At 37.8% G+C, this 20,372-nt stretch overlaps 2 protein-coding genes across 4 annotated transcripts; both read left to right on the plus strand.

Annotated features, from left to right (window-relative positions):
* Nucleotides 1-435: 435 nt before the first annotated feature.
* On the plus strand, nt 436-2,035 carry fam110c (family with sequence similarity 110 member C). Its single transcript, XM_068343095.1, has one exon. The coding sequence runs from the start codon at nt 499-501 to the stop codon at nt 1,531-1,533; it is 1,035 nt and encodes a 344-aa protein (XP_068199196.1). The 5' UTR covers nt 436-498; the 3' UTR covers nt 1,534-2,035.
* Nucleotides 2,036-4,649: 2,614 nt separating this feature from the next.
* On the plus strand, nt 4,650-20,306 carry fbxo25 (F-box protein 25). 3 transcript variants are annotated; one of them, XM_068343373.1, is made up of 11 exons: nt 4,650-4,717; nt 5,554-5,687; nt 13,783-13,886; nt 15,869-15,918; nt 16,016-16,108; nt 16,208-16,301; nt 16,871-17,055; nt 17,247-17,429; nt 17,815-17,958; nt 18,877-18,903; nt 19,487-20,306. In XM_068343373.1, the coding sequence occupies exons 2-11, from the start codon at nt 5,569-5,571 to the stop codon at nt 19,574-19,576; spliced, it is 1,089 nt and encodes a 362-aa protein (XP_068199474.1). In that variant the 5' UTR covers nt 4,650-4,717; nt 5,554-5,568; the 3' UTR covers nt 19,577-20,306. The 3 variants fall into 3 exon arrangements, with proteins under 3 accessions (XP_068199474.1, XP_068199476.1, XP_068199475.1); XM_068343374.1 differs by having other exon boundaries at nt 4,656-4,717; nt 5,503-5,687; XM_068343375.1 differs by lacking the exon at nt 18,877-18,903.
* Nucleotides 20,307-20,372: the final 66 nt, after the last annotated feature.

A 20,372-nucleotide genomic window follows, 5' to 3' on the forward strand; every position in this document is an offset into this window, starting at 1 on the left:
CGCACCCTGTGTGATTTAAGGATGAATATGCTAAAGTGAACACTAACATTTACAATGTAAGAGGTGCCAAACCTATAGGATGAGTCAGTGTCTCTGGTGAAAGAGTTGATAAAAAACAGCACTTTGTAAAAACACAAACCAGTTTTCTCCTTCGGGGACAAATGACAGATTTTGTTCTCCACTGGGAAACAGTAGAGGCCTTTATTTTCATTAGGACAGGGGAAATAATTGTCTTCAGAAGTGTCAGCTTTCACATTTCTCACCTGCGATGGTATCAAGTGTACTTTGAACAAGCTTGTGTTTGGTTAAAACTAGCCTTGCGCAGAATGGGTGGGGTAATTTGTTTGAACAGACAAGGTGAAATCTCCTCTTGGGATACAAGCTCAGACAAAGAGCAGACTTGAATGGAATTTTTTGCCTCTGATACTGAATAGATTACATGCGAATGGACTTCCCACTCTTTGGAAATAAGTGATTTGAGTCTTTGCTGACACCGCAATGGAGGCAACTAGCGATACCACAAAAATCCTGGAGAGGGGTCCTGAATACCTTCGAAAGCAAATGGAGCTCGAGGGTGAAACAAAAGGATATATGAGTGCAGTGGAGAGGCTCGCAGCGAGCAAACCGAAATATGTCAAAAGTCAACAGGTGGTCAACTCGACTCAGGAGCCAGTGATCTGTCTCGCCTCTGCCTCTGTGAGTAGTGCTGGATCCTCTACATGGAGTTTGAACCAGGAGAATGCAATGAAAAAGAATAACTCGACAGACCCGACATGTGGTGAACAAAGCTCACCAGGGCAAGTACGTCGGTCCAGCTCCAAAAAAAGACCAGACTCCCTCCTGCTTTACAGACAGAAATGTGAGTTACTAAGAGGATCGGGAAATGATCAGAAACATTATGTAAAACGTAAGTTGCTGCTCAGCTCTGTGACAAAAAGTGTTCCTTTACCTGAGGCAACAGAAAAAGAGTACAATGCTGCTGGAAACATGGAAAAAGTCACCACGCCTGAGGGGACGACAAAGGAATGCAGCTCAAATGAAGTTAACTCTCATTTACAGAGGAAGGGAAATGAGACAGCAGATCACAGATTATCTGGGACTAAAGGAGCAGCTAGAAATGTGAATAAATCTGCCAATCTCCTGATGGTTCCTGAGTGTGAGAGGAGGTCTGGTAAAGGGGTTGGTCGTTCTCACTCTGACATTAGTTCCAGGTATTCCAAAAACTTTGCAGACTTTGATGCATTTTTCAAGTACTGTGGGTTGGGAGGGGAGGTTATCGAGTCTTTGGGGAAGGAGAACTTCTCTGCACGATCTGATGAAATTGCAATAAACATTCGGAGCGTAAGCATTTCTACATCAGAGGACAGCTTCACCAGGTACAGCGGCAACAGCAATGGGCTACTGGAGGATGAGTTGCATGAGAAAATACGTCAGGGGACGTCAGTTATTGAGCGCAATGCGAGGATCATCAAATGGTTGTACAGCTGTAAGAACGCTAAAGAGGCGGGAAAACGACTGAGGGACCTGGAGTGAGACGATTGTTCTTGTCTACAGAGACCACATGATCCAAAGGCTGTGGGATGGATTTCCTTTTAACACAATTTTTCCCAGAACTTACATCACAACATGAATGTGTGAGTCTTTTTGTCTCTATGTGCGACACACTTTTTCCACACATTGAATGTATGTGCCAGTTTCAGCCTTCAATACACATTTGCATCACCTCAAACTTGTCAGAATTTCAGTGTTATCCGTCACATAGGGGACCACAGACAGCATCACGTCACACACAGAGAAAGTCAAACACACAAAAAATAGCCCTGACTACTAACTTACATTTAATTTGAAAACTGAATGCATGTATTCAACTGAAAGGAACATGATGGATACACAAATACAGAGTGGAGAAAAAATCAATTTTTAGCAAAAAGTATATTGAGCAAAAATGATGCATTAGCCAAAAGAATTTAAACAGCAACCATCAATAAATAACCACACAGTTTTGTATTTTCTTGAATCAATCAATGAAAAAAAATCTAGATAGAAAGTGTTAACAGCAATTCTAGATAAAGACTTAGTCGTCATATGATTGCATATTTATCAGCACAAGCATGAAAGCACCCTTAAGTCATAATCAACCTAACTCGCCTCTTAAGGTCATAACCGAATAAGTGTAGTCATCTCACACACACACACACACACACACACACACACACACACACACACACACACACACACACACACACACACACACACACACACACACACACACACACACATGCACAGACACACAAGCCAAGGCTGAAACTGGCAGGGAAAAAAGCTACAGACTCGATCTGTTAAACAGAACTTCCTCCCTGCCTGTTGTTCTTTTACACATACAGAGGGAGTATTTATGTTTTTTACACGAGAGTAGACTTCATTCAGACAAACACACCTATCATTTCTTTGTGGGTCGTCTGCCGAGCATTAAGGCAAGTCATGTCTTGCCCTCACCACACACGTTAGTTTCCAGAAGTTACAGTTAACCTCAACACTCAGATGAAAATGCAAGGAGAACAATAGACTGGCACTTCCTGATTACTGACTGACAATGTGGTTTTCTTGCATTGCTGTCGGCATGTAAGTGTGTTTTTAGTGAGACTTTTAACATGAAAAAGTAATCAAAGCTCATTTTTACCCCAATCAACTTCAATCTTTGTTCACAGCTGCCTATGTAACACTGGTCTTTATCAAAGCTATAGTTTCTTAAACCTATATACAACTTCACTTATGTTTTTTTTATGTATTCTTTTCTTAAATTATTAGTTGTTTGGATTTTATTAAGGTTGTGTCTATGTCTCAATCTATAAAGGCTAAGATAATAGATTCAGACTGATGACATTTTGACAATATCAAAAACGTGTCAGTTTTTTCCACCAATGTTGGTAAATATGTGGAACCGATCATTTTAAAAACCAAATTCACGGAAAATAAATATATGCAGTTATAGTACTGTTATTTCAATGAAGAATATTGATGTATTGTACATTGGTAAGGTTTAAAGAGCAGAAAGTGAATGTGAGAATAAAGTATTATTGTCTACTGCTGGTGGTGAACTGGTAACCTGTCCAGACTGCACTGGGCGGGTTCCTTCCCCATCACATGACCATGCAGAGGGTGGATGGATGGATGGATGGATGGATGGATGGATGGATGGATGGGGGCAGCATGTATGTACAATAATAAACATATTTGAGTTAAACTCTTTAACACCTGTTATGGATGCAGTCATACTAACCTCTGTAACATTATGTATGTAGGACTTCCAAAGCTCACAGGAATAATAATCACACACAAGACAATCTGAATCAATGAAATGTAATTTTTAAGTGATTTTAGGAAAACAAAGCAACAGAATTACATGGTATTTTTTTCCTTCAAAGACTGTCTAATGATAACAGCTGATGAAAATATACCAAAAAAGTGTATGAAATGTGTGTGTTCAGTGACATACAGTATATTCCCCACAACCAAAAAAATCAATTTGCACTGATGTGGGTCAACAGCACTAAAGTAGAATAATAGCAGACTTGTATGAAAATTATCTAAGGTCAAATTTGCCTAAAAATATAGAAATTGTTCAAATAAAAAAACAAAACAAAAATGAGATGCATGCCTTTAGGGCCCCTACAAAGCACACGTAAAATTTTGGTGTTTTATGATTATGGCACATTTATATAGTCCTGCATTTCCAGTTTGGCAGGATTATAAATATTCAAAGTCCACGCTTACTTCACACTTGAATCTGAGACAGTTTTACTCGTTAGACTACAGGAGTAATGAGGGGTTTGTAAGAAAGAATCAGGCCATGGCATACTCAGTTCACATGTTCAAAACACATAAAATACTGAAGGGTATTTACACCAGAAGTTTAATAACTTATTACATATATCCCTTCTCATTCATTATAAAGATGCTGGCCACAAACAAAATAATGGCTTGATTATGTAGAGCACGCTCTTTGATACAGTTTAGGAAAAACATGTTGAAACTTATATACAGGCATTGTAACTTATAACTTGACTCTTGGAATTCTTTAGAATGACCTGTGGTTTGCCCCACCTTTCACCTGGAGCCAGCTGGGATAGGCTCCTGCAAAATGGATGGATGGATGGATGGATGGATGGACGGACGGACATGTGGACTGAGATAATCCTCAGCAGAACATGATATAAACATTAATGATATAAATAATACATAATATTTTTTAAAAAGTGCTAAAATTGCACAGAAATATGCCTGTCAAAATTATCAGGAAATATAGTGACAGCAGATGGAACAATATAAACCGGTTAATCCACTTTGAAGCAGCATGTTTTAAAACGTTCCTTGATCACATGATCACTCATATAATTGTCCAGCGGTCTCATCTCATCCCCCAACGCGAAATGAAAACATAAGTACATGTGCGCAGTCCTCTGTCACGTGGCCAAAACCCCAACAGAACGGCGGGGATAAAATAAGAACATGATTGATATGCCTTCTTAGCCAATAAGAGATGTTTAATCGGCTAGCAACAAATTAAATGTCACGATGTTGTCCAATCAGAAAGCAGCAGGGAGGCGTGTCCCTATTCAGATGTCCGCACTGTGTTTACTTCCGTCAATATTTTCAGAACGGCTGGAAGGGATAAGAGAAACAGAAGGAGACAGGTTCAACAAAGGACACACGCAAGGTTTGTACGACACGTTTATTTATTTATTTATTTTATAAATTCACAGCTCTATTATGGTATAGTTGAGATGTAATATTTTATTCTCTCCGTGATATTATATGTTTTGAAGCGACTGACAGCCTGTCTTGTCTTCGTGTTTTAATGTAAGTCCGTTTAAACTCCTTGACAGCTGTTTAGTTTACAAATGCAAAAGCAAATGGAGATAGTTGTTGTCACAAGTGTTATAAAGGGAATTGGTTCAGTGTGTCAGGATGCTCCTCAGTGGTGTGCCATCATACCACAACACAGATTGAACGTAGATTCAATCTGTTGTTTTTGTCTTCGCCTTTATTTGACATTACTTTTTTTGACAACGAGCTAAAAAAGCGTGTAGTTTTAAGATGAAGACTGCTATTATTGTTTTATCATCGATGGCAAGTAAGTTAGATTTGATTCTGTTGATTTCTGTATTTTTAATTATTCCATTGAAAGTCCCAGAAGGCCATTCCAGCTCATTTTAATCATTTCATAAAAATGGTGAATTCAGATTTTAGTGTCCCAGGTGTCATTTTGAATTATTTCACAGGTCTTGTCATTGGTTTGGCTTGAATAGCTGTACTCTAATGTTGACTGCTGGAGCGTTTCATATTTGAGAAATTTCAGGGAAACTTTTAATTTGATTGAAATTTCAAAGATGAAAAAAAATGAGTTACGTGAACATGTTTCTGGATCCATTATTTTATCAATGAGGTATGTAGCAACTTATCCTGACCTCTTTTTCGCTTCCATTGTCCCCGCACATGAAGGCTGCTCCCTTCCTCCAGGTGTGGTGTGACAAAATTGCTCTTTCGTTACAGCCCCCTCTGGCTAAAATGCCTTTCTTGGGCAAGGACTGGAGGTCACCAGGTTGGAACTGGACCAAGACAGAGCATGGCTGGAAGAGGATTTTCATATATGGACATGATAACAAAAGAGAAATAGACTTAGAAGAGTAAGACACTTATTCATATCTATTAATAGTATCTTCCTTAAATATCATTTTCTTGCTAGATCTGTTTGTGTCCAACTTCACATAATCAGTCCTAACCAGTGTAATGTTTATGCTCTTCAGTGACGAAATTCGACATTTTAAAATAAGCTTGTGGAATGAATTATTTCTTTAATATATATATGTATATATATATATATATATATATATATATATATATATATATATATATATATATATATATATATAGTGTGTGTGTGTATGTGTATATATATGTGTGTATATATATATATAGTATACACACATTTATATACAGTATATATATTTGTTATATACATAGTATAAATATATGCAGTCAAGTGTAGATCACTTCTTAGCTCTGTATCTATTGTATTGTTCATTGTCACTGTTCACTTTACTGTTTTAAGTGGATCTGTGTTTCCTGCAGACTACTGAAAGTGAGTCAAACTTAAATTATGATAGGCTGAGCCTGTGTAGAATTTTGTAATACAGGTAGTCCTCAACTTACAAACATTAGACTTACGAACATTTGGAGACATATCTACTATTCTCCTGCAGTTCTTCTTTCTGCAACAACCCCCGACGAGCAGCACCGCTGTGTTCATGCATATCCTAAACTCGTCTCCCCCTCTTCTTGTTGTTTGTTGTTGGCTCTGACCATTTTAGTACATCGGGCTTTCAAGTATCTTTGACTTTCAGTCAAATATACTTGTTGTTGGATGTACTTAAAAACTGGCGAAGAGTTCCTTGAAGTGTTTTTTTCTTCTTCTCCTCAAAAACTGAATTATAAGGAACAACGGCACGGTGTTGCAGTGGGTAGCGCTGTCGCTGCACAGCAAGGCGGCTCCGGGTTCGAGTCCCTCTCTGTGCGGAGTTTGCATGTTTTCCCTGTGTCAGTGAGGGTTCTCTTTCTCTCAGGTTTCTCCGGCTTCCTCCCACCTCCAAAAACATATGCTTAAGGTTATTGGCCGTTCCAAAATCGCTGGTAGGAGTGCGTGCGTGCGTGTTTGTCTGTGTGGCTCTGCAGTGCACTGGCGTCACGTACGGAGCTTCCTCCGCCTCACACCCTAAACCAGCTGGGATTGGCTCCAGCTCCCCGCGTCCTACCACAGCGGATGAAGCGTTATGAAGATGAAAATCTTACCATAAACTAATCTGAATTTAAAACAATCGTTGGAAAAACTAGTGACGCTTAACGGTAGATACTGGAATTATACATGTATGTATGTATTTTAATATGATTATATGTTTTTATTCTTATTTATTGTAGAGTACTATTATGTGCTTTTAATGGTTTTTAAGAATTCAATATTTGTGGCGGATTTCACTCTAAATTGGGTGAAATGAGAAACTTGATTATTATCTTTCCGTGTATTTTTTAAAAACTGATACATAATTAAGAAAGACTTAACTTGGAATGACCTGTACCTGTACCCTCTGTAGGAGCTAAATGATGTAGGAACCATGTTTTTGGGTAAGGTTTTTGTTCGGAAGCATTAACTGACGCTAAAAGCTTAACTTTGAATGTTTTACTATTTGATGTTAACTATAGGTCGAGTTAACTGAGAAACTTAATGGAAATAAAAAACAGTAATCAAACATTCATTCAGCAGAGATAGAAATGTTAAAGTTACATTATGGTACTACAGTATTTTATTTACTGTGTGTTTTTTTTTAAATTTCTTGTAAATGTTTCTAGTAAGTATTTTTATATTCAGAGAAGTAATGGCATTTAAATGACCTCAAATGTTGATTATAGATAGAAATTTAATAAATAACGACTTACTAACTACAGTATTTACCATACGAACAACCTCTCTGAACCAATTATGTTCAGAATATGACGTGTGACGGATTTAAGTTTGTCTGTGAACTGAGTTAAATTTCTTGTGAAAAATATTGCCTCAAAGCAAAAGCACATGCTCCTTGTTTTTGAACATACAGTGCCTTGCAAAAGTATTGGCCCCTCAAAAACCTTTTGACATTTTGCTACATTTCAGGCTTCCAACTTAAAGATGAAAAACTGAAAATATTTTTCAAGAATCAACAACATGTGAGACACAATCGTGACGTGGAACCAAATTTATTCAAATTTTATATTGTGTTAACAAATTAAAAAACTGAAAAGTAGGACTTGCAAAAGTATTGGCCCCCTGTTCTCTCAGCTCAGCTAATAATAATAATAGACCTTTATTGTCCCACAGTTGTGAACCGACTCCAGAAGTTCCCTGATGACTTCTGAATGATCCAATATTGACCTAAATGACTAACAATAACAGAGTGCACCTGTTTGTCATTTGGTCTCTGTTTAAAAGCACCTGCTCTGTGATGGTCTCAGACGTCTGTGAAAGGAACACTGGAGAACAAACAGCATCATGAAAACCAAAAAACACACCAGGCAGGTCCGGGATGAAGTTGTGGAAAAGTTTAAATACAAGAAGATTTCACAATATTTAAATGTCTCCCGGAGCACTGTGCGAGCAATAATATCAAAATGGAGAGAGCATAAAACCACTGTAAACCTACCAAGACCTGGCCGTCCCTCTAAACTTTCAGCCCAATCAAGGAGGAAACTAAGCAGAGAAGCAACCAAGAGGCCCATGATCACCCTGGATGACCTGCAGACATACACAGCTGAGGTGGGACAATCTGTCCATAAGACAACTATTAGTCGTACTCTGCATAAATATGGCCTTAATAGAAGAGTGGCAGGAAAAAGCCATTTCTGAAAGAAAACCATAAAAAGGCCCATTTGGAGTTTGCAAGAAGCCACATGGGAGACACAGATGACATGTGGAACAACGTGCTCTGATCAGTTGAGACCAAAATTGAATTTTTTAGGCTGAATGTGAGATGTTACGTTTGGTGTAAGAGTAACACTACACATCACCCTGAAAACACCATCTCCACTGTCAAACATGGTGGTGGCAGCATCATGCTCTGGGGTTGCTTTTATGGGAAGATGGATGGAGCCAAATACAGGGCGATTCTGGCAGAAAATCTGTTACAGTCTGCAAAAGACCAGAGGATGGGGCAGAGGCTCACCTTCCAAAAGGACAATAGTTCTAAACATTAATTCAAATCTACAATGGAATGGTTTAAAACTAACCATATAAAGGTGTTAGAATGGCCAAGCAAAAGTCCAGACCTCAATCCAATAGAGCATCTGTGGAAAGATCTGAAAATTGCTGTGCACAAACGATCTCCATCAAACCTTAAGGAACTTGAGCTGTTTGGTAAGGAGGAATGGGCAAATGTTTGTCTCCAGATGCGCAAAACTTATAGAGACATACCGAAAAAGACTTGCGGCTGTGATCGCAGCAGAATGAGGTTGTACATAGTATTAACTCAAAGGGGGCCAATACTTTTGCACGTCTTGCTTTTCAGTTTTTTAGTTGTAAATAATATAAAATGTTGAATAAATTTGGTTTCACTTCACGATTGTGTCTCACATGTTGTTGATTCTTGAAAAATATTTTCAGTTTTTTATTTATAAGTTTGAAGCCTGAAATGTAGCAAAATGTCAGAAAGTTCTTGGGTGGCCAATACTTTCGCAAGGCACTGTATGCCTTGCAACCTGGTTATAATATAACTCTTGTAACACTGAATGGTTTTCATAAACCACAGATCTTTAAAAATTAGACAATTATTCATTGTGTTCATTTGATTGACTGGCTGACTGTGATTTACAGTGGACTCAATTGATTTGGATTTGGACTATCAAGTTGAAAACATTTTTTCTCTCTTTGTTTGCCCAATATTTTTAATGAATATAGTTCTCTCTATGTTAATTTTGTTAATGTAAGCCACAAACACAATCACAGGTTAGTCCATTATGGAATAAGTCTTCAAATAATAGAAAAATGAAAATAAAATGCTCTATAAATTTAATTCATTGTTATTATTATTATTATTATTATTATTTGGGTGTGATGAAGATATATTATCATATGCCTTGAAATCCAACCCAGTTCCAACCCAGCACTTTTTGTACAGAAACTTTAACCTATAGTTACTTTTGGACATACGATACAACTTGTAAATCCTGTCACATTGGTATTTGTTTGAGTTTGTGTGATAAATTGTTTTCATACCGGTCTATCACACAAGAGCACAGAAGAATAGCAAGTTCAAACAATGCTGTTGTTTATTTTCATAATAATGTCCTTCCCGAAGTCTTTGAAAATTCTTGAAAGACCCACAAATTTATGGACGGCAACTGAACTAAAATGTTCTGGCCATTTCAGTTTCAGGCCTTGTGGTCTGTCTTATATTTGTCCCAATGAGGGGTTCTGGGTCAGATTCTATTGGGAGAGCTCACTTTCTAATTTGCATGAAATATGTATAATTTTGAAAGATGCCAGCTGGCAAAGAGTTGTCACATTCAGGGCAGGAGGCCCTCTAGTTTGTCTTTTTGAAGTTTGTTTTATGATGCACAAGGATTTTTATTCATTTACTTCTTTCTTCCAATAGCGCTGTTAATCCTACCCTTACTTTACATTAAAATTAAAGTCTTGCAATGTATGCTGACTTTAGGTCATTTGTTATGTTATGCATTTAATTAGAAGTGTAAAGATGTCCATAATCAAAGTCCACCACGAAGTTGGTGCTTAGCTTGAAATCTATTTTTGGTGTAACTAGCAACACTGCAGGATTCTAGCAGCATCATAATTAATCAATACAAACTGAAGAAATTGATAATTAATTTCATCAACACATATTTTGTAACAATAGCATTTTATTAGGTTTTTTGGTGCAATTCCTGGGGAGAAATTATCCACATATAAACTGAATCTGACTAACTTGTTTAGGGGCCACACAGCTCATCACTTGAGGAATTGATTGACTGCTTAATTCAGATGTTGAAAATTTCAAATGAAAGTCAGTGGTTGCTTGTACTAGCACAATTTGGCTTCTTGTCTATTGATCAAAAATAATACTGCCTGAAAATAATAACTGTAACTCAATAACCTTGCAAAACAAATTTACCAACCAACTACTGCAACACCATCACCTGCCTCCACACTGCCATGGATTAGAGACGTATTACGAATCCATTTCTCATGAAAGAAGTGAGAAATTTCACCGTTCTAACAATCCATCCAATCAGGCACAGTAAGGCAGGTTGGAAAACGTTTGTGACTGTGCTGTTAGGAGTGTGTGGTGTGTTACGGGTCGGCTTCAGGGTGTCTGCTGGTGATGTCTCCCTCGTGTCTCAGTGTCACTGTCTGTCAGTTAACCTACCAATCGACAGAATCTCCTGATGTCCCATCAGCTTTTCAGCAATCTTCTTCTCATGAACAAGCAAACAGCCATTATCAGATGGTAATTAATGACATCATCTGTTAAACTTGGCCACTTTCCAAATGCAGCCTCACTCAGAAAGTTCATTGACTTCATACAATGGTGTATAGAGTATGGCAGAGCAATTCGTGTATTCCTGGCATGGTACACACTGTTACACAAGTAGATAAGATCATTTTGTGCCTGACATCATGTGTTTGTTGTCTTTTGTCAGATTTAGTGGTAGCTGAGTATTGGTGTGTTAGTGAAGGGCCAATCGCTCTGATGGTTCATTTATCTGATTCTGATCAGATGGTTTTAACAATGTGTGTCCCACTGCTGTGTGATGCCTGTTTTAGGCTAATTGGTGCTCTGCATGCAGCATATATAATTAAAACCATGCGGGCATTACTCCTTTGCAAAGTGTATGCTCTGGCAATTGGATAAATAGAGGTGATGGATAGATAGAGACCTTATCTCAAATTAGTTAACCTCATATTCAGACAACAAAGCTAGAGCCAAACTTTTTATTGACTTATTATGAGCTTCTTCTCCAAAACGTGTGTGTGTGTGTGTGTGTGTGTGTGTGTGTGTGTGTGTGTGTGTGTGTGTGTGCGTGCGTGCGTGCGTGCGTGCGTGTGTTTGTGTGCGTGTGTGCGCTGATGCATTCTTCAGATTTTCTCCATTTATCCTCAGAACACATGGAAGAGAATTCAGCCTTGTAATGAATCTGTTTTGAATGAAGGCTGTGATTGTTTTTGAGGTCCATAGATAGTTATTTCTCATTACAATCCAACTGTATGACAGTTTATTTGATAGATAGAGCATCAAATCCACACTTTTAAGGAGTAGAAATTAAAAGGTATTTGGTATTTTGGCTTGTGAAAAATGCCTAGGGAAGTTAATCCATTTCCAAAATGATTCGCCACCGTAAATAATGGTATTTATTGATAAGATGAGGTTGTTTATTTTATTTTGATTATACACATTTAAAATATTTAAACATTTTTAATTTTAACAAACAATACTGGATTTTGGAGCTTTTGATGTCAAAACTATTTATTTTAGATTTCTGAACAGGGTGGTAAAGTTGTAGGTAGTGCTGTTTAAAAATCATAGAATGTGATTTACTGGATTTTATTTTTTATATATATTCTGTCTCACGCTTGATGTGTACCTGTGATGAAAATCACTCTTTTTAAATGGGTGAACTTGCAAATTTTTTAGGTTTCCCAATACTTATTGGTCACACTCTATTTCAAGTTTGGTCAACTTCCAAAATATTTGTAGGTCTTATAAGCTTTATCAGTAATAACAAAGACTTCCTTTAACCATGAAGGCCAAGAATGGCAGCCAGAAAAAACAGATCAAACAGAGACCTCATAATGTTTTTCCTGACTCACATCTATAAAAGACTGACTCACATCTATAATTCTGTCTCTTCATAATTTTGATATACAGTGGTACCTCTGCTTACAAAATTAATTGGTTCCGGAAGAAATTATGTAAGTAGAAAATTACGTAGGTAGAGACGCGTTTTCCATGCAAATGCCCTAATCCGTTCCAAGCCCACAAAAATTCCGACATCAATGTTTTATAAAGCATAAAAATGCATCAAAACATGTAACAAATACATCGTACAATGAGATTATTACACAATAAATGAGAGTTGTGCATAATGTAAAAAAAACAAAGAATAAAGAATAATAATGACGATCATTTACCTTTTAACTGCTGTCCTCATTGTTTTTTGCCCTCTTGGGTTCATGCGCTCCTGTCTCACTATGAGTGAATTCCAGTCCTCCTTTTGAACTTCTCCAACCACCCACGCAATGCCTTAAACTCCTTAAACTTCCTTTTGTTGTAATAACGTGGCGATTGTAGATTTTTGGCCATATTCTTTGGCGAGATCAACCAAACGCATCCCTTTCTCATGCTTTTCTATTAACTCTTGCTGTGTTTGTACGGACAAAAAAACTCTTTTCTTCATCTGTTCTTTTCCTCTTTTCTCCGTCACTTTCTTGGGGTCCATAGCGAATACGTACTCAAAAAGTTATTATATTTGTGCAAAACTATCAGAACACCTCACAGGTCGAGTGTCGAATGCTGAGACACTCCATAAGCACCGTTCTAGCTCCACACAGAGGTTGAGTGGCATCCCTCTTAGCCAATGGGATGCCAGCAAGATAAGTAATAGGTAATAGCCAATGGCAGAGCAGCTATGAGAATGTTGCGTTCAGGAACCTGTGGGAGATCTGAGTATCAGCCGATACTGTGTTTTTATTCGAGGGTCATCCGATACAGTGTTTTTACATTACGTAAGTCGAAATTTCTTTTGTAAGTAGAGGTAATATTTTCCTGCTGACAAATTTCGTAAGTAGAAAATTTCGTAAGACGAGACATTCGTAAGTAGAGGTACCACTGTATGTCTGCCATCTGCTGTGTTTCCTGTGTCATAGCTGACCCTTTCAGAAATTTTGATGTTACACCGTGACTATTCTGGCTTCTGTCAGATCTTTCTCAACTTTATGAATATTTTGATTTGTGCAAAATACAGCTGATAAACACATTATTTACTGCCCAAAATGTTCCCGTACCTACACTGCCATGGATTTATTATGCCATGCAATAGGATGACCTACTGGACATCAGTAAGTACAGTACCGACTTTCCCCACAGAATGAGTGTTTTACACATGACAGCAGGTTGTAATTACATGGTAACTCTGGTGCACTGGTCACAGTTGCGTGTATGTCATTAACAAATTCCTCATATGCTTCCTCTGTCCAAACAGGCTCTCTACTGAAGACAAAGAAAACCTGTTTGTTGGAGATATATGTGAGCTGGCCAGCACAAAGAAGAAAAAAGATCTGTACAATAGTAGCACCAAATCTCAATGTAAGTCCATACGTGAGCAAGAAAACAATGATTGTAAAGTTGTTGGATTTAAAGCATGGCTGTGCATTTGTTTTATGATGTGATGAGACATTCAATCATGTGGATAAACAAATAGGCAATACTGGTAACTTGAATTGTCCTAAAATACTGTAGAAAATGTGTAGGCCATTAAAAACATTATAGCTTAATTATGGGGAGTGTAAGTGTATATAAGCCTTAAGGAGAACTGACTGTAGGTAAGGGTGTTCTGTTTGTGGGTTGTTATCCTTATTAATAACTCGGTATTTATGATCTGAACATATGGCCTCCAGAGGTACAAACTATGAAGCAAGCTCAACAAACCATCCCAGTCATCTGGCTCCACTCATCCTTTCCGCCACACTGTTGCTCAGTGTTCATATGAAGATACTTGTCAACTCAGTAAATTTACTTTTGTACTTTAACAATGAACGAGTTCACATAAAAGAGGCAGTGTTTGTGGCACGTGGTATGATCAGTCTTTTGGCAGCAAAGTAGCATATTTACAAACTGAGAGTAGATAAGAAATTGTTAGACTCTCGGTCCTGGATTAAAGGAACATGGTGCAGCTGCCAAACACAGCAGGGAGAGCAAGTTAAAACAGGATAAAAAGATAAAAAGTAATTGGGTTGTGATATCATTACTCTGTTATTACCTCACCAGTAATCTGATGATAATTACGTTTGTGTGTTCTTTGATTGACTGTAGTACTTCAATGTAAACTCACTCTTAGCTATTTCCAGGAAATGGTTTAGTCCTAAGTTTAGTCTGTTTTACAGGTTTATGTCTACAATTCTGCTACTGTTACCTCCTTGGGAGGTGAGGGGTAGCTGTCCAACATGAGTGGCATTGGTGATGAACCCTGGAGTGAGGCAGGCCTCTGACATTTCAGTGGTCATGCCTGATTATCAGCAACATAACTATCATATTTTCTGGCTCTGAAAAATCAGTAAAGCCGTGAGGAATGCCAACGTCGGATGTCCCATCTGTTTTGCTTTGATTGTCAACAGGACCTAATATCAGTTCAGACGAGCCTGACAGGTCAAATAGTTCTGACATTTCATTGTCCATTTCCTTTACCAGAATTAGGTCATTGCATGTAGTCTTTTTTAAATCTCCTCATCTCAACAAATTCCCAATTAACTTAGATGATGATTAATTCTAATTTTGTCTTTGCTACAGCTGTTTTCATGTTTTCGGTATTGATTTCTACAGAAGAGAGAAGGTACAAGAAACCAAGGAGCTGCAAGTTACTATTTTGATTGGCTATTGACCTAAACATGATCCCCTTGTTTGTCTGCAGCCATGTCCCATTGATTTTAATCTTAAAGGTCAGTAGCAGTTTGAGAAAGTTAAATGTTGTTGGTTTGCATTTTACGTTCAAGTTCACATGTATTCTCTGCAATGTGAACTTCAAAGTGCATATTTGCATTCATTCATTATTTAATCATCTTGAAAATGAGACAATCAGTAATTCGCTCATCTTCAACAATTTATCCAAATATGGGTGACAGGTTTACGCTGGAGCCTATCCCAGCAGTCGTTAGGCGGGAGGCGGGGTACGCCCCGGTCAAGTCACCGGTTTATTTAAGGGTCACGTAGAAAGACAAACACCCATTCACATACACACTCACACCTATGGTTTCTGGAGTTGAGAGGAAGTCAGCAGGAAAACTCTGCACAGAAATGCTCCAGGTGGAACTGAACCAAGGACCTTGCTGTGAGGCAGCAGTGCTACCTACAGTGCCTCTGTGCCCTGCATCTATGCAGTATTCAGTTATTCAGCACCCCAACCCAACAGCAGCACTGTGTAGGGAGGGGGTAAATGGTAACAGCACTGTACAAAGTGTTACAAACAAATGTTAAAAAAAAAAAGTATCTCAAGCTATAGTAGGTCTGGTAGGCAATATGAACATTTACACCGAAACATTTTAAGAATCCATCGTATGTTTTCTTTTGTCCAGTTGCTTTCAGGGAAAAGTGGATCTACGTGCTGCGAGGCAGCACAAAAGAAGTAAGCGCTGTTGCTGTCAGTTGAATGTTTAAGCATATATTTATCAAGTAATTATCTGATTTCATTGATTTGTGTGTAATTGCATTTTAACATTCAGCGTCATGGATATTCCACGCTTGGTGAGGCCCTCAACCGTCTAGACTTCTCCAGTGCCATTAATGACTTGAGAAGATTCACCTACGTGGCAAAAGTGAGTGATAATGATTGCACATGTAGATTAATGATTGAAATTGTTTGACAGTATTATATTTGAATCTATTCATCTGTCTCTCTTTTCTATTTCTCACAGCTTTTCCAAATAATAGCTAAGTCTGAGCTGCCCAGTTTGAGTGGAGCTGCCCAGAAAAACTATTTCAATATACTGGAAAAGATTGTACAAAAAGGTAAGAACACTTGAAATAAACAGTCATTTCTCTGACTGCTGTTACCAGTCCCAAAACCAGGAGGACCAGTATGCTCTACCATTCCCTGATGGACCAAATCTCTTCTACTATTTGTATATCTTGTACAATAAAGTTGCACCCTTTAAAGTGTGTTGTGTAGATTCTATTTTCATAAAAGAGGTTGTGTTTTCATTGCTGTTTTTTATTCAAACAAAAAAATATCTTCCTCAGTTCTCAGTGGATTTAACTGAAATTTGCTTGGGGGGGGTAGACACTGGAACTGTTGGGGAGGTGGTTAGATTTTGAAGAAAATAAATATCCAAATGTAGATTCAGAAATTTTTTGCAGTGCTGGTGAGATATGAACTCTTCTAGTTCAAAGCTAGTTTGAATACTGGTTTGTGGTTTCCTTCACTTCTTTTAGTCTATATTCTCTATGGCTGCCTCTTTAAAAATACCTTGGGTGTTAATTTTCTTCATATTCAAGTAGAATTTGTTGAATAAGGAAACGTTTTGTAGCATTTTCACTGCTCTTATGTTTTGTGTTCTTTCTTGAAATTTTGACACTAGTTCTCGAGGACCAATACAATCCTGGCCTCATCAGGGAGCTGCTGAAAAATCTGAGCTCAACATTACAGAATCTAATGATCCATGCTGGCAGGTGTGTCCTTGTGGGAAACATCAACATTTGGTTGTGCCGACAAGAGACCATTCTCAAATGGCAGCAGCAGCTCAACAACCTCCAGATCCCCAAGGTATGGGATGTATCAGTGTTTTTCTCACAGCACCTTTAGACTAGTTTTAGGGATACAAATTATTGAAACTATTTTCATGCATCTAGTGATTAATTGTTAAATTTTTTGTTAGAAGGACACTTTTTAATTGGAATCATGTTTTGATGAGTCCAGCTCTAACTTTAATGTGTTGCTCCTAATTGTCACTTCAGCAAATGTACAGTGGGATGTCATTCGATGACTTGCCCCTACACATGCAAATCAAGATCTTCTTCAAATTATCTGACGCCCATGACATCATCAACCTGGGACAGGCCACAGCCACTCTACAGGCCCTCAGTGAGGACAGGATGGTGTGGAAGAAACTCTGCTACTTCCACTTCACAGACAAAGAGGTGAAAAAACAATTAATTTAATAAGTCAAAGAACGTTAAGATTCACATGTTTTGCATTCATTAATTCTGTTTGGAATATGCTGCAGATGTCATGTTCCTTGTGATTGTCCATTTTAAGGGATAAGAATGGTGGAGTAGTTCCCAAGTCTGACCAAGAGAGAGCAGCATTTCTTTTCCTGACTTTTTTTTCTCGACGAAGCTCTCTCTCTTAGATACACAGGATGCTATCACAGACATATAAATGTCTGAGCCTCCTCAAACATTAGAAGCACCTTAAGATCATCTAATCCTGATCTTAATATGCAACAAGATCAGAATGAGATTTTATTGCATGTTACTGTCCTGTGTTTAGTAGTATCTTAATTCTGCTTTTCCCTCTGTGTAGTGCCCTAAAAATTTGGTCATAACGAAGAGCGATAATGTGGACTGGAAGCTGATGTATTTCACCTTGCAGAAACATTATCCAATGAAGGAACAGTACGGCGACACGTTGTATTATTGCAAGCATTGCCATATCCTCTTCTGGAAGGTAAACAAACACACAAGTGATCATGCTATGTAGGAAACACCATATACTGTAAATACCCAGTAGATTTCAGTGGTGAATAATAGGACATTACATTTTAGGAAAATAACAATAGCTTAATAAACTTTAACAGATTGGTTTCATTTGTAATTATTAGTTTTTCTATAATGAATTAAGCTTGCGCTGCTCACTGAGATGTTTCTCGCACACCACACACCTAGTGTCACTGAAACTGCACTTGGATCAGAAGTTGGAGGTGATTAAACCAAGTATCAAATTTGTACCAGAACGGCTTGTATTTCTTTGCCGAATAGACAAAACATTCTTTATCGTTTGGCGCTCAGGGAGAAAAATGTTGGTCCAAATCTCACAAATTCTAACTTTATAACGTAGCGTTAGCTTTCTGAAAAGTCAGCCTTTTCAGAAGGCTGACTTTTCACATTCTACTGATGTTTCATTTACAAATGAAACATCAGTTTTAGATGTAGGTCACTTTTACAACGATCTCGGATTAATCACCAGGAGAAAATGAGTCATGTTTATAGGCACACATTGTCACTGTTTGTCATGGTCATCTGTGCTGTCAACACTGGATACCATGTATTTATTTATCTATACATGTGTATGTAACAGTGAGAAGCCAAACAAACGATGTGTGTCCTTAGTGACATCTGATTGTAATCCAAATATAAGACAATGGCTTTTTGTTAATGACCTCTGGGGAAGACTTGAATGTAAAAAGCTGTTTTTGCTCATGTATTTATCTCCCTTTCTTGGAATTCTTTACTACCCACAATCCCTTAATCTCCTTTAGTGGGTCCCTTTATGTTTTAACCACTGCCCTCTTTGTACCCCTCTCTTTGCTGGTCTCCCTCCCTTCCTGGTTCTTTACCTGGTTCCTTATCTCCCTGATTCCCCAAGGATCGTCACCTGACTTTGTTGTTCAAGGTATTTTCTGTCTCATCATGCATGTATTTCATCATTGCTCATTTGTCTTATGTTTCCCAGATGATCAGATTTATAACATCGTTCTCCAATGAATTCATCTCTGTCTCGCACATTCGCCGTTTCACTTAATGTTATCATGATTTGCTGGAACTGTGTTTTAGTTAACAGAGCAGCTGTTGTTGCCGACTTTTTATTGGTGTTGTCCTTTGGTTGAACACAATTATTTCTCTGTGGATGCCAGTGTTCAAGATGTGACTCCAGATATTTGTGAATTAATCATCTTGTGTCACAATTTATGTCCTGTCTTCTTGTGTGCGTTCATATTTATCAAACGCTCTGCTAAATTTCAACTTAAGGATAGCAAAGCTTTTAGTAATGTATATTTATTACAAATGTCAAAGTTTGAACTACTTAGTTTAGTACAGTCAATTTTAATTTAGTAATCCATAAATCTGCATTTGCATAATAATACTGCTACGTTTGTTGTCACTAGCAGCTGATGGTACATGTTAGCTGCATGCCTAACTGTTCCTCCGGCCTCCTTCTCCCCTGTTTTTCTAACATTGTGTTTGTTGTGTTCCAGGACTGGGGCCATCCATGCACAGCCATCAACCCAGACAGCTGCCTGATCTCCATTTCTCCGCAGCACTTTATCAACCTCTTTAAGTTCTAGGTCCTCCGAGTTGTTTTTCAAACGGAGCATCCATTTACCCTCACTGCCATCTCAACAGTTTCAAGACCTCAGTGACATCTCAGTGTTATCAACCAAATTACAAAGGGCTGCATATACGTGTATGACTCTTTATGTCTTAATTTTCTTTTGCACAAGTGTTTCTATACGCCAAAAGAGACTAAACATGATTTAAAAATTTAAGAATGTTGGGGGTTTTTTGTCATTTGTTTTTCTCCTTCAGGATAAATATTTATCTTCTTGACAGCAGGTGGGGGGAGTTGTAGCATGTTTATGGTCAGTAAGTGGTGATATGTCATGTTAGGTGAAATACTTACAGCATGACAGAATAAGATGAATTGTGTGTTTATTATTACTTCTTTGACGGGTCAAACTCTTGTTTTTTTTGGTTCCTTGATGATGGTATTTTCCTGCAGAAATTGAATGCATGTCATACTTGAGTCTGTGTTTACATTCTGTATGTTGTCTTTCGTGAATTCTTCTGTGTACACTGGAATTAACACCACGAGAAAATAATGAAAAGTCCCCTAGTGGTGTGGGGTTTTTTTGTCTTATGTTACAACGGACAGAGTAAATGCAAAACATTATTTATAAGAAGAACATTTGTATTCTAACTCCAACATTTTTTTAATGATTCCTTTTTTAGTTACTGGTATTATCATTACTTTTATGGAACTAGCTCTAAATGATTATTAAACATTTCTTAAAAATCTGTTTCTGTTCATTTTTTTGTGCATCTTAAAAATTTTGTTCACTGTTTAAAGATAATCAGCGATTC

The sequence above is a fragment of the Antennarius striatus genome, chromosome 19 (genome assembly GCF_040054535.1).
Source record: "Antennarius striatus isolate MH-2024 chromosome 19, ASM4005453v1, whole genome shotgun sequence".
In the NCBI taxonomy this organism is placed as follows: Eukaryota; Metazoa; Chordata; class Actinopteri; order Lophiiformes; family Antennariidae; genus Antennarius; species Antennarius striatus.

Coding starts and splice junctions, on each gene's coding strand:
- fbxo25 (XM_068343373.1), top strand. CDS start 5,569: ATGCCTTTCTTGGGCAAGGACTGGAGGTCACCAGGTTGGAACTGGACC. Junction 17,056..17,246: donor ACAACCTCCAGATCCCCAAG/GTATGGGATGTA, acceptor TTGTCACTTCAG/CAAATGTACAGTGGGATGTC. Junction 17,430..17,814: donor TCCACTTCACAGACAAAGAG/GTGAAAAAACAA, acceptor CCCTCTGTGTAG/TGCCCTAAAAATTTGGTCAT.
- fam110c (XM_068343095.1), top strand. CDS start 499: ATGGAGGCAACTAGCGATACCACAAAAATCCTGGAGAGGGGTCCTGAA.